The sequence below is a fragment of the Agelaius tricolor genome, unplaced genomic scaffold (assembly GCF_023055355.1).
Source record: "Agelaius tricolor isolate 1412-34295 unplaced genomic scaffold, bAgeTri1.0.p SCAF_13, whole genome shotgun sequence".
In the NCBI taxonomy this organism is placed as follows: domain Eukaryota; kingdom Metazoa; phylum Chordata; class Aves; order Passeriformes; family Icteridae; genus Agelaius; species Agelaius tricolor.
The window spans coordinates 22340964-22366112 of NW_027269273.1; the positions used below are offsets into that span (position 1 = coordinate 22340964).

The window sequence follows — 25149 nt, forward strand, 5'->3', positions numbered from 1 at the left end:
CACATTTATCTTTAAAGCTTCTTGAACAATGTTTTTTCTTAAAAAACTCCCTTTGAAATGGAGTTTCATGTGTCAACAGCTCTCCTTATGATTTATCAGCCATTAACCTCCTTACTTTTAAGTTACTTGCTGTAGGTAATTAATTTATCACTTAATTAAGGTAACACAACTTATTCCCTGTAGGCATAGAAACAAGGAAGCCTGAGAAACAGTTATATACATGCTGAGCAGACTGGCTCTGTCTTCTCTCAACTGTGTAGGATTTTTTTATTTTATTTTATAGCAAATACAATATGAGTCATAGTACTGAAGTATGCTATTAAAAAAACCCCTACTCTTAAACCTTAGAGACGGTGCCTACTGGTAAAGTCTATCACTCTGAGTAATGCATTCACATCATTCTGTATTGAGGGATACTTATTACAGATTTTGGAAGTAAAAACCTGAATTGCAGCACTTTCATATAAGAACACAGTTCATATAAGAACTGGAATGCTATTCTAGTGTAGGCCAATACACTAGAATAGCATTCCAGTTCTTTTACCATGACGTGAATCAATGACAACCAGACTCTGACACATAAAATATTCATTACTGTACAATAACCAGTTAACTCTTCCTTAACAAAATAATCTATGTAGATTTCTATTCTTTTCCCCTATCAGGATCATATATAAGATGAACTGCAAAATGTAAAAAGCTGGTCAGACACTTCTATATTTACCTCTCTGCATAATATCTTGTTCTGACAACATTCCAAACACCAATTTTCACAGAACAGCTGGAGGTGACAGAAGCAGCCAAGGTAGGTAGCTCTCATTGTATATTACAGGAACGTAAACATTTGCTGAAGGAGGGTTGGGGGCTGATTTCAGACTGGTTATGTTTTTAGTTTGATTGTTTCACAGGGGAATGTTTTCTGCAGAAGTAAACCTTGCTCCTTCTCTACTCAAGCATAGAAGCAGTATTACAGTCAAGAGAAAGAAGAAATTTGGTTGGGGTTTTTGGTTGTTTTATGGGGCTTTTTTTGCTTTAGGGTATTTGTTTGTTTGTTTGGGGATTTTTGTTTGTCTGTTGGCTTGTGGTTTTGATGGTTTTTTTTTTTTGTTTGGGTGGTTTTTTTTAGGTGACATGTGAGTGACAACCATTTTGTCACAATCCTGAAGGCTCTGTTGACTAAATCTCAATAACCTAATCCTCTACAACCATCTAATTCACAAGGGAAACTGAACTAGTCTTGAAACTTTATCTGGAGATTAAGAAGGCATCTACCATCTACTTCTAAGTCAATCATTTCCTGAACCTTTCAGAAATAGTGGTATTTATAAATGTTCTCATACACTGGTGAAATGGTTTTATTTTCAGTTCGTGCAAATGGTAAAAATTAATTGCCATTGTTTCAGGGAGTATAAATTATCCTGATCCAGAGTAGCAATGATCTTTCAGTGACCTGAATATCAGGTAAATTAATGAAAGAGGAGCCTTTTGATAAAAATTAATGATAAGGCATAATTCCATGGTGCTGTTAAGGGTTTGGGATTACATTTCAACAGCATTGTTAACCATTCCAAGGAGTAAATGATGGAAATAAGTGGAAAGGACCAGAGAAAACTAAGTTCTGCAAGTAAGACCAGTATGATGATGAATCCATCAAAGAAATGAGTTTGAATGGGCAGCACCAGAAACTGCCAGATAATGATACGAGGACTAAAGAAGATAACTTCATCCATAGCTGAGAAAGTATCAGCACCAATGAGTTTACATGGAAGAGGCTGGAGACAAACAATTAATCCAAAACATCTGTGCATCTTTAGCATTAAGAAGCCCAGAGATTTATGACATCGTGCATGTGTAACAGGAGAAAACAACCTCTTCTCTTTGCCATAGTTTTTTGCCCATGATGGAAGCTACTCACAAATTTATCCAACACAACCCTTCAGGCTTCAAAAAAGTAAATTCCAACAACAAAAAAACACCTGTTTTAAGAGAGAACACAAAGTTCTCTCTTCACTCTCTTTTCCAAACAAAAATTCTTAAATAAGATAATTTAAAAATTCTTTTATACATCAGGGCATAATCTTCAGAAATCTTAGGGGAAAAATTATATATCTTAACTTTAATAATGCGAAGACCAATATGACAACTTTGCAACTCCGACTTCAGGACTAAGCAACAAGCTGTAGGTTTTTGAGATAACCAAATTATAAACTTTAAGATAGCCTATGCATTAAAAGGAAAAAAAAAAAAAAGACTGATGTAAAAAAATTCCATTGGCCTCATTCTTCCTTTTGTTAACTTTGTGTAAAGCATCTAAAGGGTGTTTGCTCAGTCCTAAGTTCCTGAAAGGGACCTCAACTGGGATGGGTGATGTAAAAGTAAGAACAGGAAGACTCCATTTTCTCTTCTATAGCACAGTAGAGGCAGACGTAACAAATGAAAGTAATTTATTTTTGTCACTGAAGGAAAAGACAGCTTTAAATAACACTCAGAAGATCGAATGGTTTAGACTACAGGAGGAGATAAGTTACCATTTGCTGATGACAAGCCTTGCTGCTGTTAGATAGAATTAGTCTCAAGGGGAGGCTACATGACACTAAGGGAAACAGAATTGAAGAAAAAAGGCACTAGGTGTTTCAAAAGACTTGCTTCCCCTGTCAGATAAACACAAAACCAAAATCCCATCTAGGAGAACATATAAAAGTTTTCTTTTTTCATCCTGCATTGAGAGCAAAAGAAAAATAGAACAATAGAGATAATCTCACAGTATTCAAAGCTACTGCTTTAAAAGACTAGCAAAGTCACAAAGACAAGACTTCCTTTATACTGTCTGCTGTTTGGATTTGGAAGAAAGATGAAGGCTTTCACATTTAGAGAAGGACCAACAGCTGAGACATGAGCACTCAGTTAGTAATGATCAGGTACTGAGAAATACTGCAGCATGAAACTGTCAGCTGAGTTTTCTTCAGTAGGCCTGACATATATATATACATACACATACCCCCTAAACCTTTCTTTATCTATTCTGCAGAACACTATGTTTCATTTGAAACTTCAACCCGTGCATTTATATGTACATAAAATATTCGTATGTATATTGCATTTATCACTCCAACTGCCTTGTCACATTTCATAGGAATAAGCTATATAAATCTTAATAATTTAGTATTCAAAACCAATGTAATAACATTTTATTTTGTATCTTTTCTATTTGCAGCATTTCTACCACTTCATGTACATTTGTTTATTTTTAAGGTTGCTGAAATACTTGGACTTTTTAAAAATATAATATAAATCAACTACAGCCCACTGAGAACTGCAAGTTGACAGTCATGACATTCTAACAAAGACAGCGACAGCATTCAGCCTCTTCCAGCTGTGACTCTCTCACAGGTGAGATATCAGCACACCCCACTCCTGTCCTGATAGATAAAAGCAAGAACAAGCTCTAGATGAGAAAAAGAAGCAATGTGAACTTCACTTTCTTCCCCTTCACTAACCCATCCTTCTCTTCAAGGTAGTACTTAACTCTGTATCACTTTTTCAGTTCTTTTAATTTTTGAAGGTTTTCATCCTGCTGCACACTGAGGCTTCTGAACTACTGCATCTTACCACCTCCAAATACTGAAATAAGTTATTAACAGAAGTATTATCCAATCTCCCTTAGATAAAAAAAAATAGACAAGAGTGAAAATTCACTGATTTCTATTACAAAGATTCACTAGAACTAGCAAAACTGAATAGCCACATTATTAAACGATTATAAATGCAAGCTCACACATGGTGGACATCGGTCCTTCATCTCACTGAAAGCTCATATCTTAGAAATGTGGTGTTCCACATCAATGAACCTCTGTGTGAGACTCAATGGCAGTTTTGTGATGCAGACAAATAGCTATTTGAAACTGGTTTGAGACAGCCAATGTTTTTAACCTGAGGCAATCTGGTATTGTAGTGATAGAAGTAAGGCTATTAATGAACTCAACAATATTTAACTATTCATGTTGAGCCTCCCATTGGTCAAATTTCACAAGTCTAACACAGTATTGCTCAGGGCAAGAAAATGAAATAGGAACCATTTTCATCAGGAAAAAGGCTGAAGTTCTTCCTATTTAGAAGGCAAAATCAGGGCAAATTTTAGAAGAAGTCTCAAATATGTATTTTTGCATCTCAGCCTCTTCCTGTCTTTGAAGAACAGAAAAATTCACATTCTTTGTTATTCTCTACAGTATGATGAGTAGAAAATTATAAAATTAGACACTAATCGCTATAATCCAGATGTCTCTAATGGACTTCTAGCTCAAGATTCAGTGAGAACAAAGACATGGTCAATACTTGCAATAGCAAATTAAGGCATAACTTCCAGCTTAGAGGAAAAGCAGAAACTGAGATATTTCTATCAATACAGGCAAATGACAGCTTCAGTCATCTGAAAACTTACAGAGCACAGTTATATCACATGCCTGCATCTGCATTAAAAAAAGAAGTGCAAATGATACTAAGTGTACTGTACAGAAATTCACCTTTTTTGGCAGTTACAGTATGGATCATAACTCTAAAGTGTAACTCCTATTCTCTCTCTCTCCTTTCAGCATCAGTTCTTAACAGTACATTTACTAGAGCACAATGGTCATGGAAGTCTGTAAGGAGATAGCACAGTTAGAGGAAAAAAATAACATGAACAGATAGGCAGGAGATTATCTGTTTTAGTTCAGTGCTGTACCTGCTTGGCTGCCTTTCTGTCCTTGTACTGCAGCCACGCAAGCACCTGGAAGAGGAGAACATTCCAGAACTGCCCTACTCAATGCCACTCCAACTACTTAGCAACACAGGGATTTCAAGGTCTCTTCAGTTGCTCAGAAACTGCAATCCTTCCTCCAGGCCCAGAGGATGGAACTGTGGCAGCACTAAAGTCACCATGGAAAGTTCAGCTGCACTTGACTGTCAGTAACACAAGCCCCTTTCACAGCTAATTCCTTCTTAACCATGTTTCTCTCTAAAAAGTCTATTTTACACCTTATACTGAAACTGAAGGGCGAGTTTTTACCTTCCAACTCTCAGCAGTAACTGAAGCTGGTGCTATTATTCCTACTTTACAAGTGGAGAGCACATCAAGAAAGAAGGCACAAGTCTGAAACCAACCACATGAAATCAATTAATTTTCAGTCTTGTGCATTGTCATTTGGACAAAGCTTTAGATCTCTAGCTATTTGAAATTCCAACTAGAAACTGACATCTTTAATAGTGTTGTTTCAGACACCAGGACAGTAATGCATTTCAATTTGTTTCCTGTGTCTATTACCCTTGTGTGCTTGTGAGTGCCAGCTAAGTTTAGCAACTAATTAGGCTGGAGTCACAATACCATTAGAGGTCTGGATCAGTAATTCACCAAGCAGGAAACAAAACATCTCTTGTTGAAATAACTGTAGCTTTAATTGAAGGATTTTTAAAAGAAGAGTTTAAGGGGAAGAAGTCATCCAGTAGCCATACAGATCTCATTGTGTGCATCCATTTTAGAAGCCACAAAATAGGTCGCACTCAAATCAAGCAAAACCTCTGGCTGACATAACTATTTTAAATCAGCCAAGTTTGACACTAGAGTAACAGCTATCAAAGATCATCCTGAACATACTTAGTAATTCCAAAACCAATTTTTTTCTTTTTATATTGAAATCAGACAGTTTCAGTACAAACATTACTTGCCATTGTTCTAAACAAAGCAGACCAAGCAACTGCAAAACTCAACAAAGAAGAACCAAGTCAAGTCATCACCAAGGAGCAAGCACTTAATACAAGACACTTGACACCCCTGTATAAAGGGCAGCTTATTGTAATCAAAGAACTTCAAAACACTGAGAAAACACAACAGGCCAGGAGATGTATACAAAGCACTACTATTCTGCTACTGCAATAGCAAAAGGTTATAATAGGGGTAAGGGGATAGATAAAAGTCTCAAAACTTTTGGAAAAGAGAAGAACTTGAAGTATTAACACCAAGAAGGAAATGGCCAACTTGGAAAGATTAGAGTATTATAAACCCTTGAAACAAGTACGTAAGCATTAACCTACTGGAGGTCTTGGAATCTGCAAAAGTAAAACCAAGCAGAGATCACCATGGAATCCTTGGCAGAAGTTGGTCTGGTACTAAAAAACTTAAAAATTTGACCAAACTCTACACATGGTAAGAAGTAAAGCTTTGAAAGTTCCACAAATAGTCTGAATCCCATAGATTGCTGACCAAATGCACACAAATCCCAGAGCAAAACAATACATTTCTGCCTTAATGCAGAGGAAAGCCCTTGCTTTTCTGCCTTGTGTATTGCTCTAGGGTGGTCAGTGAAAAACAGCTGAGGCAACAGGACACTGTCATAGCCCTGCTCTCCCTACTTTGGAAGGCTTACCAACTTGCTAGATGAAGAGATAGCAGCAACTTAGAGAAATCAGTGCACTCAGCCCATGTCACAAGAGACAAGGCAGAGCACGTCAACTTCTTCACACAAATGTGTACTTGCATGTATCTTCACTGACCTTTGCAAAAGGAGTAAAAGGGTCAATGTTCAGAGCCCCTCCTGACTCAAACAGCTTTCACTGAATGTTTAATTGATTGTGCTGTGCTTGGTATTGGGACTCACTGGGGTTTAACAGGCCTGTACATGCTGAAGAGAAGAGTTAAACAACAGATCTATATACAGATGTGTTTTATCCAAAAGGAATACAATGGCTTTGTCTATCAGATGGAACTAAAATTTCAGGTCACTAAGTATTACCACAGTCTTCCCAAATTCCTATTTCACCTTGTTCCATCTCCTTGGTCTTTGAACCTCTTTCAGTCTATCTATTTACTTTATGCAGACAAGTTCAGCATCTACTAGGCAAGGAAAAAGGGTTGGGGGAAATCAGTTGGCCAAAGGAGCAAATAATTCCGCAAACCTTGTAAGCATTTCTGTGTCAAGTCTTGGAAGCTTGTTAAGGGATGAAGAAGATATTTACGTAAAATCCTTAGTACAGCTTCAGAAGCACAACAAAAAGAAAGAAACAAAAACCAGTCACCTTTGGGGCTTGTTTTCCTCAACCACATCTAAATATAAAGGCTTCTACAGTCGCCAAGTTTACAGGAAATGCAGGCCACCTCTTAACAATCCTTGTCCTCAAAGAAAGACTCCCCAAAAACTATCATGGGGATGAGGAGGAGAGTGAGCACAAAATCACTAGAACTCTGCTGGCATATGTACATACATTAATAAAGCATAGGAACAACTGAATTTCTGAATTTTTGCCTCTTTAATCTTCAAAGACTGCACTATTTCATATTCTATTCTACCACCCTTTCTGCCTTATCATTCTCATTTAACATGTGGTATTTCACACTTCCAAGGTTCACTTCTCCTCCTCTTCCTTCCCACTTCCCCATCAAGAAACAGAGAACTATAAACATGACTATGAAGGCTACAACTCTGAAAAGAAAAAGATATTTGTTTCAAACTACAAAGAACCAGATTTTTGAAATATACCTTGAATTAAATGTGTTGCTAGTTAAAGCATTTGAATTATCTAAGAATACATGCCAGAAAAAATAATATATTAAGAAAAAGGATATTAAGCAAGCAAGTGCTCCTTTAGCAGGCAATGAGATGGTTGACTTGGGAGGCTAATGAATTAGTATAAACAATTTAAATCTAATTTAACTTAACAATGTAGAGCATTTGTGCATTGCAAAGCTACAGACAGTAATCTGTTTCTTCATTAAATCAAAGATAAAATTGCTGATTACCCTTCCCTGAATTATTTTATTGAAGAGGATAGCAAACAAATTTTATATTTAGTCATAAAAGTTCATGGCTAGTCCCCAGACAAGCCAATGTAACCAGTGAAGGGTACCAGTGAACATAATATAGGCCAGCTGTGGTTTAGTGTAACACATTATTCAGCCAAAATAGATTCTCACATTTTAACAGTTAGTGAACAAATGTTTATGCCAAAAATTAATATGGCATTTTAAGTTTACTTTTTATTTTCACAAAACATATCTAAATAGCACCATTTACTACTCACAATCTTTACAAGTTCTAAAATTATACACTGAGAATGCTGAGCATTTGGTATTGCCAGAGGTACTAAAACTATTAACCTCCCCCTCTATTTTACAGATAAATTTATCAACTTGCCTCAAAAGTGTTACCGGTGATATCAAATTCTGGTGGAACAAAGGCACCTTCTGGATCATCTTTGAAAACAAAAGGAAACATGCCAGATTAGAAATTAGTCTTGTTTACAAAAACCACAAACCAACTTGATACAAATGTAATGACACACTCCTATCTGATACAAAAGAAACTTTGTATACCAGTATTTTGGTTCACTCCAATCCACTGTACAAAGAACTTGTTATCCATGTTTATAGTGCTGGAAGTAAAATAAAGTGCTGTTTTCAAGCTTTCTCCAAGAAGGTATCATAACTTCCCTAATAAGAAACAAAACAGATTAAACACCCACAAAGAAATACATTTAATATGTCTAACCACTTCTTACCTTCAGGCATTTATGTTTGGACCCAGTTATCACCTAAGCTGGTGTGGCTCAGCTGTGGCTTAGAGGTTTGATTTGATTAACTGGACAGTTCTACTCACTATTTTCCATTACAGACCTGGGTGATAAGGGTTCAAGCAGCAAAGCCAGCCTGAAACAGCTAATTGCTGCTTCATCTACAGGCCAGCTTAGAACTCTGACCTTTCTGCTTAGCTTGTTTCATTTATGATAAAAGAGTAGAGGAAGTTAAGAGCCCATGCATGTGCTGCTGAGCAGAGAACTGTACTGCAGCAGCCAGTTCTGAGTGAGGAGGTGGAAGGAAGAAAAGAACATCTTATGAGAGTCTGATGCTGTTTCTGTATCCAAGCAGGTACACAGTATCACATTGCACTTATGTCACATGAACCCAGTAAAGAACATCAAGGAATTCAACAGGAGCACAACTAAAAAGCCTACTCTCCACATACATATCCAACTCACCTAATCTATCCTTCTGGGAAGTCAGGATGATTGACATGCAAAAAGCATGTTTCCTTTCTCAACAAGAAGAATAAAATAGTATTTTCAGAGGCACAGCATAATCATCATAACTCTAATTCTAAATCATCATTACTTTTGCTTTTCACTTCTAAAGTACAGGCACAAAAGCTAAGTTTTCATTGAACCCAGTTATATAGAGAGGACTTCTTTAACATATTCCTACATTGTAGCTAGGTGGGCATGACTGACTAGAAACAGTAACTGATTTACAGCTCTTTAGGACATTCCCAAATGCATTTTATACTGAAAAAGAGGGCTAGGCAACCCACTTTGCATTTTTTACCCACCACTACATTTTTTCCTGATTTTGGGGATGGGCAGAGAAGGCAGAAGGAGAAGGAAACCAACAGACAGATGTTTTGTTCTCCCTTCTCCCCTACCGGCAGACTACTTTCCCTTTTTATCTCCCCACTACCTTTTCCCTTTCTTTCCACAGAACACTTTAAAGGCTGTACAAGTATTTAACTTATGGTTAACTTATGTACCATGTTAACTTAACACGGTACAGCTCACTGTATTCTTTTAATATAATGTTTACAATGGGAATGTGTGTGATCTGAAGAGACAAGAAGGTAATCAGAGCCCCTGGCAGAACATCCTATTGGATGGTTGTCACTTCAGCATCACAGAACTTGCAGGAAGCAGAACTTGCTGCTAAAGCAGAGATGACAGCCTGTTTGTTTTCTCTCACTGGAAAGCAAATCCAGAAGTTATCATTTTCTTCTGGAAGAACAAATCTATAGGCAACAACTGCAGGGAAGCGAAAAGGACACCTCCTCAAGTGCCTCCAACAAACTATCTTTAACCAAACAGTAACAGAATCTGAGAGAAAGAGCCAAAGACACAGAGAGGCATGAGAGAAATAGAACATAGGTGTCATTTTTTTGCATTCCTATGGAAAACATACCTTTCTTTACAGAGAACTAATGAAAAGCCATTTCCTTAGAGACTAACATGACTTCAGGGAACTAAATCTTTGTACATTTGCTTTGCACAGGAATTTGTTATCCCACATTTTAAGTACATGAATACAGCATTCCTGGATCAACTGTTTGCCAGCTATTCAATTAGACTAGAACATTTAAGAAGAAATTGATTTTTCTCTTCCCCAGCTACAAGCAAAGATCTTCGGTGAGGGGCATTTTTCATCCACTACATTTATGCTCTTCAACAAATCTTTCATACACCTTTGGCTTATGCAAAGCCAGCTTATTTTTCTTTTTTAATTTCAAGGTATGACAAGCTCCTTAAAACAAAGGAAATTGATTCCACATTACCCTATTAATATGTAACTAAAAGTTGTCTCATGTCTATTCAAGGAATTTAAGTTAAAAAATACCACAACAATTATGAAGGTATATTTTAATCTTTATTAATGGTATTTTATATGATGTTCCATTTATATGAAAGACTAATTGTAAAGAGGCAAAAAATCTTCATTTGTTGCAATGGTATCTTATCTTACTTTTATTCTAGTATTTTTTCTAAATACTGTGATCTAGATTTTGTGTGAAAGCATAAACACTTATCCTGACAGATATTTAAAAATAAAAGAAATCACAACAAAAACTAAAGAAATCACAACAAAAACTTGACAGGTGTGTATCTGGACTAGAATGATTCTCCTAGTTATGAGCCAACATAATTTTAAAAATACCATAGAGTAAGAGCTGTTTGGTTTTCTTACTCTTCTTCTGTAAAATCATTAAGAGACTGAAGACCTATCATCTTGAGATGCATCACATGAGAAAGGAACAGCAACCATAACATGCTTTTTTGTCCAAGCTAAAACAAGAATTTTTTTAAAGTCAAGCATCTCCCTGTTCATCTGCTATGATACCTGAACATCTTCCATGCTACTACATACTGTTTTTTTAACATATTAAAATTCATTTCTCAATCAGTCCCAATACTTGGCAAGTCTGAAAATCGTTACTTAAAAAGTAATAATTTTTTATTCAAGAGAGAGCTTAAAAAAAGCAAGGCCTTTATTTGAGAGAACTTTCCTTTTTAATAGCAAATATGCAATAGAATTGCTCCATTTTTATGGCCACAATCACCAAGATACACTATCAGACTTCTCTAGAAACAGAACATATCCATGAAATCAGAAGATCTGCAAGAGGTGAAGGGCATGCTTTACAAAGGTAGAGACTTGCACACACAAGTACACAATCTGTGTGTTTAAAATGGAAATAAAGAGGACCTATCACCTGGATAAGTCTTAAAATAACTAGGAGGAATTTTCTAAGCAAATTCAGAACAGCCTTTGTTCATCAAATATAAAATTGAACACATAGTTTCACATGAAAATATACACAACCCTTCCCAAATAAGTTTTATTTTATCTTTATTTTAATTGTAAGTTTTAAAAATAGAATGTAATATTTTACTGCAGTTTCTTGCCATGAGTTTCCACAGTTCTAAAACAAACAGCCTGGAAACATAAATACTCACCACTGAGCTGTTCCATGAAGCATACATTGCCATTGGTGTTAAAAGCCAAAGTGTCAGGAGTGATGCAGAGTGTCTGGAAGATTGCAGAATGGGCAATGCTCTTCAAAGAATGGCAACACTCCAGGCAAATTGCCCAAATATCTTGCTCAGTAAGACAGCTATCCCGCAGTGACAAAATATCAGCAAGGGACACATTCTCCTGCCAAGATATGAATTAATAAATTACCCTGGATTTCATGACACTACTTTCTGTATCATAGATTATATTTGACACAATTGGCTACAAGTAATGTTTCCAGCAAGTTCTCAGACTTTCTAGGACACTGATTAACACCCCAAGAAACACCAAGTGCATGACTTTGCTCTTAACACAGAGATGTTTTAAGAAGCACAGTTAAACTGAACAAAGATATCACAGTATGCCAACATAAAAAAAATACTATGGGAGATATGTAAGTTACATAAACACTACATCAAAGGAAACAGACCACTTGGAGGTAAAAGCAGAGAGACTAAATGAAAACATTTTGTTTCATCCATGCCTTTCAAGCTTTCCCAGGTGTCTTTATATAAACTACTTAAAAATTCTCTTCACAGCACTTCTCCCTACCATTTGTGATCTGGGAAAAAGTACCTTTTAGGTTAGCCTGTCATAAAAATGATGCTGTTGTGAAGTTTAGTGATATAGACCATTTAATAAACTTTGAAAAGCCAAACATGCCATAGGAGAAGTGTTTTTATATTCGGACTTAAAACTAAACACTATGGTTGTCCTAGGCCTTCCCATTACATCCAAAGCTTTTAGTGATCAAAACAGCCCATGGGCTTAAGTTTCTAAGCTGCTGCCCTAAACTGTAGTCAACTTGTATTGACCCTATCATCACAGTAAGGCTATGAGTCCATTCCCAAATGTGTTTCTAATGTGGTTTTCCTGGTCAGGATGGTCAGAAACATTGCTTGGCTCAGAGCAACCAGCCTCTCTATGGATATTTTTAGAAAACAAACCCAATACATTACCCATAGCTACAGAAGTCTTCATGAACTTAAAGGAATGAGGAGAAAAAAAAAACCCCAAACAAACAAAACATCAACTCCCTCTATAAGGAAAAGTAAGATAACAAAAATGGAAGGTAATCTACAGAAGTTACTTTGAATCAGAGCTATAACTACTATTAATTACACAGTGGTATTAAATACATCCTGAATGGAAGATGCAGATACACATTGCTTAGCAGAGAGAAAAAATAAATTATGTCATAATCAGCAAAAGAGGATGCAAACTATCTTACAGCTCAGAAAACTACTGTGGTTTAAACTTTCAATCCCTTGGAGAACAGTTATAAATTTCTTTACCTACTCTAGCACCGGAGAACATCAATGATATTTGGATTAACACATACAGAAGGGGTTAACAGTTTATTAATATGTCTTTCAGAGAATTAAGCATTGCTTTCATAATATCCTTCAAATAAGAAACAAACTTCAGTCCACAAGTGTATTGTGCTTTTTAGTCTAAAGTATAATGCTTAATAAATAAATATGAGTTAAGAAATAAAGCACACTCACTGCTATTTGGCAAACTTAACTTTTCTTCTCAATGGTCTTATATTTTATAGACATGGCCTAGATGTGGATTGATTTACTAATGGCAGCATTATTACAGTGCCTTCTAGCACTAATCATGGATCCTGGTCTCATCAAATTCAGTCCTACATAATAATGAACAGCAAAAGATCTCAGCACAAAATCTTATTTTCTCTGTGCTAAGCTCAGTACAACTGTGTAATGCTGCCATTAGAGTGTGAGGGTGGATAAGGAGGCTTTGCAAATTTCCATAGGGAAGCTGTTCCAAGCATGAAGAGCAGCAGAGAGGTTCCTCTCTCTGCAAACAAAAACACATAGCAAGAAACTCTCCTACAAACATTGGGCTTTGAAACTGACCAAAATGAGAGGTGGGATAAGGATAGGCTTGGAAAGAGGTGATCCACTTCTTATTCTATGGCCAGCAAAAAGAACTAAAAAAATTAGAAACTCTGTGATCAAAACAAAGAATGAGCAATTATTTTTAACTCTCCTAGAATCCTCTGGCTAGGTGAACACGATGGCATTTGCCACAACCGAGAAATAAAAGAACAATTCATTAATCAAGATGCAAAACTAAGTTTGATCCGTGCATATGGACATAAGAGGCTCAATTTAGAGTGTACATGAAAAAAAATAAACCTGCAATCTTTAATACAGCCTCAGCATCACATTCCGGTCACAATAAGGACTTGAGAGAACTTTTAAGTTAAGCTTTGAGGCTGAACTCCACTGCAGATAATAATTACCAGCAATGATATCTACAGCACAAACCTGCAAAACATCTTTGTCTTGTGGTTATTTGGGAACTAAACAAAGGGTAGTGCTCAAATGTCAGATAAACTTCATTTATCTTCCTTCCCAGAGATAAGAAAGTCATGTCATACAGAAAAAGAAAAAAAAAGGAAAAAGGAAAAAAAAGTCCTATGAATGTTCCATGGCTTCCATCAGCAGTGGATGGCTAGGTGAAGATAAAATGAACACTAAAAAGAGATAAAGCAAAATACCACCACCACCATATTGCAGGCCTTTCTATTTCCAGTGCTCCAGGGCAACAAGTTACTCACTTCAGAGAAACCACAAATTTCCCAAATGATCACTCTTCCTTGACCTTAGTTATTAAAGCTGATGTTGCAGCTGAGCAAGCCTTTGTAGAGAATGAAGCATTGAAAACACTGAGACTTGCATTTGACTAGATTGTATCTCCAAAGCAACACAGAGCAAAAGTTACCACTGTGGAAAAAAACCATCCTTTTAACACTCAAACACAGGAGGTTCTGGCATGCTGAAACCTCTGATGAGCTTCAGTACTTTGGACCACTGGAAGCTGCTTCATTCAAATGGTAAATATCGGAGACGCTGATGCCTCTCTTTTGTCTCTTTCACCAAAAGACACTTGTGTCTGGTTTTAACACTAAGAACTAGAAAAAGTAAACCTGTTGGGCAACCACACTTAACTGCTCACTAGTTTTCAGCTTTCCCTCAAATTTTCTTCAGCAGGTACAAAACTGTTCAGTAGCATATAACTAAGCAAAGATAATTAAGAGAGTAGGAATAAAAAAATTAATTTGCCACAGACCATTTCTTAAAAATTTTGAAATCAAATATTAAGGAGTATGAAATTTATAATAAAGTTCTAGTAAAGAGAGGAAATTGAAACACATCCTTATCCTTAGCATTTTCTACTCTTCAGCTCAGGCAGATTCCTGCTTCACACATTGCCAAAAAACACCTGCATCAGACACCAACATCATTCTTTATACTTAGTACAATGACAAGAAGAGCAGACTCCACTAAATGACTAAGCAGCTCAGAGTTCAGTACAGCAGCACTCACAGTCTTCTGACACCTTTTTGCCACAATAATTCACATAAACTTCAAAACATTCTATTCCAGAATCACAGAAAATGTGGCAAATGCCATCCATTACATTCATCACATCTGAGGAAAAACACTGGGTTGCCTTAGTAAGCTCTCCGAGTACTCTTCAAAGCAGCTCTTTTTTATTAACTTATCTAACCACCAGGTGATAGGTCATGCTCATTCTCCCAAGAAAAATACTGAAATTCGTTATGTTTCTGTAATAACTAAATAGATGGGACTCGTGGGAGCCCACAATCAAAGTATACATTGAGCAGGTATGAAAAATGGGCCCCATTCTTTCTTGTACAGAAGAGTTGACCCTTAGCCTTCTCCATTTCGAGAAAATACTCCAAGTATTTAAGCCAATGTATAAAAAATAAGGCCATTACCACCTTCCTCCAAGATTTTGCATGAGCCAGTCTGAGAGGGCCTACAGCACTGAACACTACAGACGGTGGAAGAGCCAAACTGCCAAGCCAATGGGTGACTCAGGAAAGCTGAAAAGGGCTTTGCATTTTCAAACTTACATTTAACTCCTGATTCAGCATGGATTCCTGACATGGCAAGTTAGAAAGTTTGCAAGATTTGGTTTGGGGAATGGGCAGCTCACATACAGTTCACCAAGCCTTTACTTAGGAAAGTATTTCCAAACATTCTGCCCCAACATTCACAAGGGAGTAAGAAACACACTTCATGTGAAAAGATATAAAGATGAGCAAGAGCAACAAAAAGCAAGGGCAAAACCAATAATAGAGCCAGACAAATGCAATGACAAGAACTGATTTAGCTACAGGTTTTCAGCATAACAACTGAAGAAACAGATTTAACAGTTTGATATTTTTGGTTTTTATTTCCCAGTGTCAAAGGCCTTTTAGTACAGGGCAGCAATATACGGCTGTACAAAAGAAGTGGTTGGCAGCTTCGGGAAATTATTCTGCCCATGTAAATTTCCCTTGATCGGGTGCGACAAGGACACGTACTTGCCGACTGCAGCATTAACCCACGGCTACGACAGCAGTGACGAGACATCCCGCACTCGAGGACCATGACTTTGCTGTTGTGTGGAGAAGGTGCACGGCAATGGGCTAAGCCCAGGCTGGTGGCAGGGACCGCGGGGCAGGAGCACACACGGAAAGCGAGCGGCGCTGCGGCCGCGGCCTGGCCACTCCCGGGGGCCGGTGCGCCCCCGGCCCGGCCGCCTCCCGCGGGCGGCCCCCGAGGCCGCTGCACCACAGGTGAGCGCAAGGGCGGCGGCTCCATCCCCGCACCTGCCTCACTCACCTCATCCTCCAGCAGCGTCGGCAGAGGCTCAAAGTCGTAGCAGTTCACTTCCTCCTCCTCCTCCTCATAAAATACGTCCTCTGCAGCGCCAAGTGTCTCCATCCCGCCCGGCGAGGGAGCAGAGGCTTCACCTCCGCAGCCTCCCTGTGCGCTCGGAGCACGGCCCTCGGCCCCCGCCGCGGCTCATCCTCACCCCGCCTGCGGGCTGCCCCCGGCAGCGACCCCCGCGGCGCCGCCCGCCCGCTTTAACCCCCTCCCCTCCCCTGCCGGGCCCGGCCCGGGGCGCCCCCGCCCCTCCGCTCAGGCCCCGGCCCGGGGCAGCGCTGCCATGGCAACGGCCGCCGCCGCCTCGCCCGCGCGGCCTCACTGCGGCGGCTCCCGCCCTCCTGCGGCGCCGCCCGCCCCCGCCGCGCCCCGGGCGGCCCCGGCAGTCGCCGGGGGACGGCCGCGCACCGCGCTGGGTGCCCGCGGCCCCCGCCCCCGCTCGCCGCCCTGGGGTGGCGGTGCCGTGGCCTTGCGCGCTGAGGGGCGCGCCCGCCGCAGTGCGAGCTGCGGCCGCCGGGGCGCCGCGGGAGCCGGGGCCGGTCCCTCTCGGCTGCGCTCTGCGCTCTCGGCAGCGGCGGGGAGGGAGGGCTGGCGTCGGGCGAGAGGGTGCCCGGTGCCCGCGGCGGGACCGGCGCTGCTGCTGCCGCCGATGATCCCCGCCCTGCCTGCCCGAGCCCTCGGGCTCGCGTTACCGCCACCGGCTCTCCGGACCGCTGGATTTGCTGCATAAAGCAGTGTTTACAATTTAGACAGGTGGCCAGGTATTTGCACGCTCATGGCACAACCCTTGACGCAGTTCGAGCCGTAACAACCACAAGCAAAACCAAGGCGCCGTCACCAGCTTGACGTTCATTAGCTAGGGCCCATTTTTGCAATCCACAGGGCTTAGAGTGCCTCAAGGAACTTCATTAAGACTCCCCTGTGAAATCGACTGTTCACAATCAAGGATTCCTTCAAAACCACCACCCGCATAAACCAGTTTTTAATTCAAATAAACCCCATCGGAAAGCTCAGGTTGTTTTGAGTAAACAGGCTGTAGCCTGGGAATGGGAATCGGCATTTGGTAATGGACAAGTAACCCCTGACCAGGCGTCTCCTCATATAACTAAGCCACATAACAATCTTTTATCTTCATTGTAAAAACATGGTAGATGGAGAGAACTCTTTTCTCCTGTAATTAAATTTTAGAGCTACTGGAAAATAATGGTGCCAATTTCATTATTCTGTTTTCCTTTATATCTATAATTCTTTGTCAAAATGAAGTATGTTAATTAATTAATCTGTGCATAGTACAAAGCAAGAGGTTTTTTTTTTTTTTTTAGTATGTGGTGTTCTATGGAAAAGATTAATACTCTATTAAAATAAACATTAACAAGCACTGTGAAGCAAACAAAGGTACGTTGATTAACTGCCCCATAAAAGTCATCCTTGCAGTTGTAAGATTTCTCCCAATTGAATGTTATTTGGATACATTCCACAGTCATGGCATGCAACTGAGAAAAAAGCCAAACTCAGACAGATTGCAGTCTTTCATATATATGCTGTCTTCTTACTAACATTTTTGAACTAAATTGATATGAACAAGAGATATACTTACAATCTGGTAAGTCAGGCTTTTGAGAACAAGTGTTGAAGCATGGAAACAATGCCTGGTACTTCTGAAAAAAAAAAAGGCCAACATGACAGCAACAGTAATTATAAAATATAAAAGTTTCTTAAACTGTATTTTACCAGCATTTTTGGCAAAATATTTTCCTCAGGCAGCACAATCTACCCAAGAAGAACCCAAGAATTCAAGAATGGACTTTTGTGGGTTGGACTCAAGTGCATTATTGAAAAAAAAAAAAAAAAGAGAGAGAGAGAGAAAACAGGAAAAGTGTCTCTGGTGCCCAAAGCAGGCCTAATATCTACACTCACCCATCAATACATCTTAGATGGCACTCCATTGCAATCATTGCTTGAGTATTCACAAATACTTCTGAAAAAAGATTGTCTAAGGTAAACCTGTGGAAGCTGCCCAGAAATTCACATGCTACTTTTGAAATCATCAATGTTTTTTGTTGACCAAGGAGTTCCCTTTCTAGTAATTGAGTGATAGGGCATTTCCCTTTGAGGTTAGCAGGCTCAGGTTCACACACCTACCCTGCATTATTTGGACCTGCATTATTTATTTATTGAATCTAGGCTTAGGTAGATTTTGTCAGAGTAAGTTCCTGACTGACTGTCTCCAAGTGATCCAGGATGCTTCAGACCTCTCTTGCGGTTGCTCTGGTTAACTTACTTGCTCTACTGAAGAGCTATTTATATGAAGAAAACAAAATGAAACAAACGCAACATTATTCTGTAAACAAAAACTTGTAGTGGACTTAGACTTATTACAAGTGTCATGATGGGCAGGACAGAACAGTCCCTGGAACTGACATGGTTTGGTATATTTTTTTCCAGAAAAATTGCTATGCTAAGCCTGTGCTCTCATCAATAATAGTGTTGTTTTGCTTTCCTCACAGCTGAGGCAGCTATCAGAAAAAACATTGCAACTTGTTTGATACATTCACGTGGCAATTCTCAGGCTAGTATATTCATTCTTATTAACTTCTGCAATTAGTCATGGCTCACGGGAATTGTTGGGGGACATGCAACACTACACAGTTCAGCATTATAAAAAACCCCACATGTAAATTAAGCTGTCAGTTTGTCTGCAGTCATATTTTCCATTCTTTTTTTCCACAATATTGCTTAGAGACGTGTAAGTTCCTAGGAGGTCTTTATTGGTAGGCATTTTTTGAAAAGCATTTTGATGGATGTATGTCTGTGGAAATTTATTTTTGACTCTGAGGTTGACTGAATATGCAGGTGAGTATCATATTAAAAACAAATATATAGAAGACAAATCAGGTTCTCATAGGTGAGAGTTCTCAAAAGGCAGAAATAAAAACATTACTTTGTACTAATAATAGTCTACAGATGGAAAAGAAATAAAAAATTTTAGCATTGATTAAATGAATATACTGTGATTAAAATTGTTTTGTTAAAGGATAATTGGGACAGGCTTTACTATGAAAGTACCAGAGAGAGTTTTCACTTACCTGTGATCAGGTTTTGAATATGAACTGAGGTCTCTTTAGCAATAATTACACCAAGAATCACAATTACTAGAGATTTTGACTTCTTAATACTAGATTAGAGATGGAAAGCTAAGCAAAGACAAACTCCAAATATAGCGTAGATATTATACATGAGAAAATTCTTGACCAAAAAGTCATTAAATCACATGGAGCTTTGTGGTTTAGACTGTATGATCACAGACAATGCAGAGGGAATGGATCAAATACACCTGATTTTAGTCCTCCCAGTTTTAGCATGCTCCCCTTGATGCCTTAAGTTTTAGCTTCCATATTTTCCAGATTCTGTATATATCTCTGTTCAAGTTCCCTTCACAGTTTAGTTAGTTTAAAACTATTCTTTTCCAGCCAGAGAACCAAGGACACCATTGCAACTTCAGGCCTAAAAAGAGTAAACAACAGCGAATTGAGGAGAGCAATCTGGGAGGATGGGACTTCATAACCTGGAGCTGTGATTGGACAATTAACCCCAATATGTAAATGAACCAAAGCTTATGAAAGTGTGAAAACTTGTGATGGCTCACCCATGTTAGGGCCATCTTGGGTAGAGCCATGGCTGAGCTCTTGTACTGCCCAAGGTGTATCCTTTGAAGGTCTTTTTAATAAATACCTACTTTATTCAGTCAACACTGTCTAGCCTCTGTTCCAGGTAGCCTCTCTAGGCATCACCCTTAAGCTGTATCAAATTTAGAGGAAATGCCTTTGAGTAAGGGAAGTTTGTAATTTTCACAGAAGGAGTGTTTGCAGTGAAGCAGCTGACTTGATTTCTGTCTCTGACAGCAGCTGATAGCACATGTCTAGGGAAGAGTGCAGGAACAAGGTAATTATGTACAATGTTCCCAGAGCCTCCAGAGTGTCACAGTTCAGATAGTCCCTAAGGCAGTGGTGGTGTCTACTGGTTCAAGAGACACTTGAATATTTTTTCTTTAATGAATTTGTTCATTCACTTTTTGAGTCTGAATGGGTTTACTATCTACCATATCCTATTACAAAATTCCTCCGCTGACCCACACATATAGTAAATTCTTTGTTTCATTTGAGCCCACTAATTTCTTGTATTTGAAAAGGTGTTGGATAGATTCTTTATGTGTCATATTTCTGTCATTCATGATACTGTAAAGTTTTCCTGTCTCCCCTAGTTTCATCTTTTCAGGTTGAAAGGCCCTGCTCTAGTTGTTAATTTGTAGAATTGAAACTATTCCATAACTTTGAGCATGCTTTAAAATGTCACTGTATTTTTTCCAATTGTGTCATTATGTAATTAAAAAATTGGGAGGGAGGGAGGGAGGGAGGGAAGACGGAAGGAAGGAAGGACGGAAGGAAGGAAGGATTTTTTGCAAATATATGAATGACCTCCAAAATAAAAGGAAGTACTTCTTTTAACTGTGATTTATTGATATTGCAGTTATGAACTGCATGCCTTTTACTTCCAGGTAGCTACGTTCATGGAGCATCATAGAAAATAATTCAGTGGGCACTGGGCATAAAGAATGCATTCCTGAGAATTCAGGAAGTGACTGCCAGCACCCCTTCTCTGCAACATAGTCTAAGTACAGGCTACATGAGAAAGGAAATTGTATAGGGTACTACTGTTATGCCACTTTGAGCCACTGGAAATGTCTTTCATGTTCTTTTGTAGGTTTTTACTTTTCATTATAGCACTTTGGTTATTCTTTTTAATAGATTATATAATTATAATTGACTATTATAATTTGGAGTACCAGCCTTGTAGATGAAAGGTACACATTTGTTACACTATAATTAGATTGTACATTCTCCTTTTAAGAGTTTTCATTTAATGGCAATTTGCCTGAAGGTTCTCATTTTAATTTAGTTTGGGTGAAACTGAGGGAACTGAAGGATTGCTTTATAAAGAATTGGGGGTTTTGTGTATGTGACTTGTATCCTTTTCAATTGTTTGGGTTTTGTTAATCAGAGATCTCTTTATTGCCATGAGTTTTAATACTTTCACAGTCTGTGAAACTACCATTCTTCCTTTAGCAGTTATTTGAATTTCAAGACAGAGACAAGCTTTCTGCCAGTTGCCAACTGCTGCTGCCTTTGTGGCAACAGTGAGAAAGCATTACAATAAAAAGCAAATTGTGTTGCTGCTACTGAAAAGCCTGAAAGAATTCAAAGGTAAGGAACTACAATTTTTAACCTGGCCCCATTACTGCTATGACTCATAGAGGAGCATAACTCTGCTTGCCTGAAGTGGTAGGTTAGTTTGTATTCCAGGTACAGAATCCTACAAAGGCAATAGGGGTGAGTTAGCCATGCATTCATGAAGAAGATCCGAAAATTACATGCATAGACTGCTTACTATATGGGGAAACCCATATAGAGGCCTACTCTTTTCATAGGGTTGAATGGTAGGAGAATTAACTTCAGAGTCATGAAGCACAGTCTGCACTCATTATAGACACCTGTCACATCATTCTTTTCAAAGAAATAATCAAACTCCACCTGCTCCTACATGTTAGGGACTTTTTAATTTCTGGACTTCACTTACATTCATTCACTTTTGCCCCAACATTGTCTTTTATTTTGTAATCTCAGTTCTAATTATTTACCAATCACTGTTCTGTTGCCTTTTACTTTGTTTTTATACTTTCCTAACAGTGAATTTTCTTAAATCCCCATTCTAGTCATGATTGCTTTTCTACTACACTACACTTATGTTGCATTTATAATACTGATAAAACTTGATTTCATAATTTCCTTAGCTGCTTAGGAGATCTGACCTTTTCCTCTTGTATGTCTCCTCTTGATGTATTTCTTTAGGCATGTGCTTTTCTTCATCTTCATAATTTCTCACATGTCCACTGTCTAAAGACTTTGATTTCACTGCATCTTTGAATAGTAGTTTCATTTGTTTTCATATGAAAGATGATAAAAGGATTCTTGACCCTTCTCCTCCTCAGGACATCTTTCAGCCATCTAATACATTTTCAAATGAACTGCAGCAGCCTGCCTCTCCAATTCCTGTATTCTTTTCACATGAACTCTACTAGGTGGCACTCCAGGCATGGATAGCTCCCATCAGGAGCTACTTTAGAATAATGTGCTTTGCATTAAGGCATCTCCACTTTGTCATTCTTTAAATATCCTATGCTGTTGCAGTTTCTCTACCAGCTGAAATAGAGAGAGACAGCAGAAGTAAAGAGCATAATTTGGCCCAAATTGAAGAAAAAGCAAAACTGTCATGGCATAATTTCCTTTGAAGAGAACTCACTGATATGCAAGATCAAAGACTGGAATTGTTTTTATTTGTATGCAAATGGGCAAAAAACCTAGTAATCATCTGATATGCAAACAGACCTGTTGTTTTCAACACTGGAAAATTAGGACTAGAGGAAGTATGTGTCCAAAGTGAATCTGGTGCCAAGTCCGGTATTTGGGAATTTCCGAGTTATCTCATTAATTCAATAAGATTATTAGGTTTTTCATAGGCATAGGTATCTATCCAGAAATATACATATGTGTAAACACACATTCTTCCAATTGATATCACTCTGGAGTGTTTTATGACTTCCTTTATCTCAATTGCTTGTTTTGCAATGTAGTCCACTTTGCTTGTTTCACATGGTAAAGTGAGGCATCATGAAAATAACTTCCAGCATTACTCAGGAGTCTCATACCAAATGGAAATTTAAACCATAAACCTAGAAAGCCAAATTTATACAATAATTGCAAAATATTCTGCAATTGATTCTGAACTGTTTTAGTTTTTACATTATAATATTGTCTTCATAATACAAGATTGTCTTTAAACCACCTATTGGTCCCTTTGGTCTTTTAATTCATTTTAGTGGTGTTCATTTGAAAACACAAGAAAAAGTTGCACAGAAGATAAATTTAAAAGGAAATGTGCATAATAAAATCTAATATGGTGCCTGTGGCAATTTCACATGGGAAAATAAGATGCAGCATAGTACCAACCATCCTTCAGAGAAACATCTCATAATGATTAACTAAGACTTAAATTCATATAAAAAAACATAAAAATTAGCTAAGTGCATGCCACATTCTAACCCTGAAATTGCTTTTATTTTTGACATTTGGCTATTTCCTCTAGAGATTTATGAGATCATTATCAGCTGCTCATAAGGAAAAGGAGAACATTAACAGGACAAAGTAGTCTTCCATCTATGGGTCAGTGAATCAAACCGAATTGTTTAAATTCTTCTTGAAGTCAATAAGCCAGCAGGAGAAGCCCATCCTGAAGACTTAAAGTCTCCAAAACAATCCCTTGGTGTCCCAAACAGCTGATACAAAATCCACGAGTGTCTGTGTTCTGCTCCTTTCCCCAAAGACATGACCATGGCTGTTCTGGGAATCTTTCTCAATAAAACAGAAAGAAAAACTAGAACATAGATAACACTTTCTACTAGGGACAGAGGTAATAGACAGTATTTACAATTTAATCTTTTTGATTTGCTGTGACTACTTGTCTCCAGTGAGGATTTAGCTACTGTGTTTCACACTTGGGTCAATGCAGTTCCACCTGTGTAAGACACAACACCACAAATCTCCCGGGAGCATACCAGGTGCTGTCCTCCACGTTCCTTACAGACCCTCCAAAAGAAAAACATTGCTAATCCCACAACCTGTTCTCCATTCTTACCCTAGGAAAAAAACTGCTCTCCATGGAAGCCCAGAGACTGCAGTGCTTCACTGTGAAGCACTCAGCTCCTGAGATCAGACTGTTCTTGGCAGAGAGCCCTATGCTATGTTACTTTGTGCCAGAGCTGATTAGAATGAGTCTGATCCCAATCAGTTTCAGATCACAATGCTGAACGTGATCTGCTGAGCCCTTCAATAGGTAACAAAGATAGAGAAACTTTCAAAGGTACAGATCATCCAATAAAGTCACTTGACCTCAGAAGAGCAGAGGTTTTTTACATACAAATTGAGGCAAATCTCATACAGGGTATCAGAAAATGTTTGGTGAAGAACACAGCAGGAGGCATACTGATGCTATTAAAAATGTAAATTTAATTTCCAAAATAGTTCCAGGGAGACTTTTATTTTTCACATAGCCACAACTGAAGAGGAAAAGGGCATTTGCTAAGGGTGACCTCTGCTATGATAGCTTTCAAAGCTGTGAGTAGGGTATGCTCCTGGCAGATGGTAGAAGTAGTCCTTTAAGCAGGCCTGCTTTGGGTTTGAACCCTGATGCCACATACAGCTGAATGCCTTTTTTGCATTCTGAGAAAAAAACCCCAACAGTTCTATTTCCAGTCACCCTAAATTAAGACTCTTTTCTAACTTCTCAACTCAGCTCCTATAGTGAAAAAAAATCAATTACTTTTACTACCAAATCTCAATTTTGTGACTACTGCCTAGATAATTTGCTGATGGATACATTAGTAATATCTATGTGTTGTCTCACTGGGGACTCCTTTATAATGGCAAAGGCTCCTCTGAGGAGAAACAGTTGATACCCAGAATCTAGCCATAACATTTATAAATACAACCCGAAAACATTGTTGAGACTGAATATTGTACATTGCACATGCAGATTAGGAGGAGGAGAAAAGATTTTACCAGAAGAGCTCCTCTTACCAAGAGATCTTACCAAGAGAAAGGAGAAAATATCCCCCCAACCTTCAAGTGATACAGGCCCTGAAGGATTGATATGCACCCTGTTTTAAATTATTGTAGATTTTTAGACTTTTTAAGAACTAATTCCAGGGCAGAGGTGACTGATTTGCAAATACTCTTAAAGACATGA

At 38.5% G+C, this 25149-nt stretch overlaps 1 protein-coding gene and 1 long non-coding RNA gene across 11 annotated transcripts in view; one reads left to right on the forward strand and one right to left on the reverse strand.

The window, feature by feature from the left end:
• The window catches only part of KNDC1 (kinase non-catalytic C-lobe domain containing 1), a 57353-nt gene extending 40975 nt beyond the window's left edge, over positions 1-16378 (reverse strand). For 5 of the 9 annotated variants that reach the window (XR_011681078.1, XM_071439178.1, XM_071439179.1 and 2 more), the window contains exons 1-3: positions 16246-16378; positions 11521-11719; positions 8163-8221 (exon numbers count right to left, since the gene is read on the reverse strand). Coding sequence is in view for 6 of the 9 variants with exons in the window: in XM_071439178.1 (XP_071295279.1) it covers positions 8163-8221; positions 11521-11719; positions 16246-16347 (360 nt within the window). In the remaining 3 variants the exon portion in view is untranslated. Of the gene's footprint in view, positions 1-6525; positions 6654-6927; positions 6948-8162; positions 8222-8341; positions 8748-11520; positions 11720-16245 lie in introns of those variants that run through there. The other 4 variants (XM_071439184.1, XM_071439180.1, XM_071439182.1 and 1 more) reach the window with 4 other exon arrangements.
• LOC139595647 (uncharacterized) lies at positions 367-8391 on the forward strand. Of its 2 annotated transcripts, none has more exons than XR_011681080.1 (3): positions 367-805; positions 3215-3390; positions 8145-8391. It is a non-coding gene; the product is annotated as an uncharacterized lncRNA (long non-coding RNA). The 2 variants fall into 2 exon arrangements; XR_011681079.1 differs by having other exon boundaries at positions 3253-3390.
• Positions 16379-25149: the final 8771 nt, after the last annotated feature.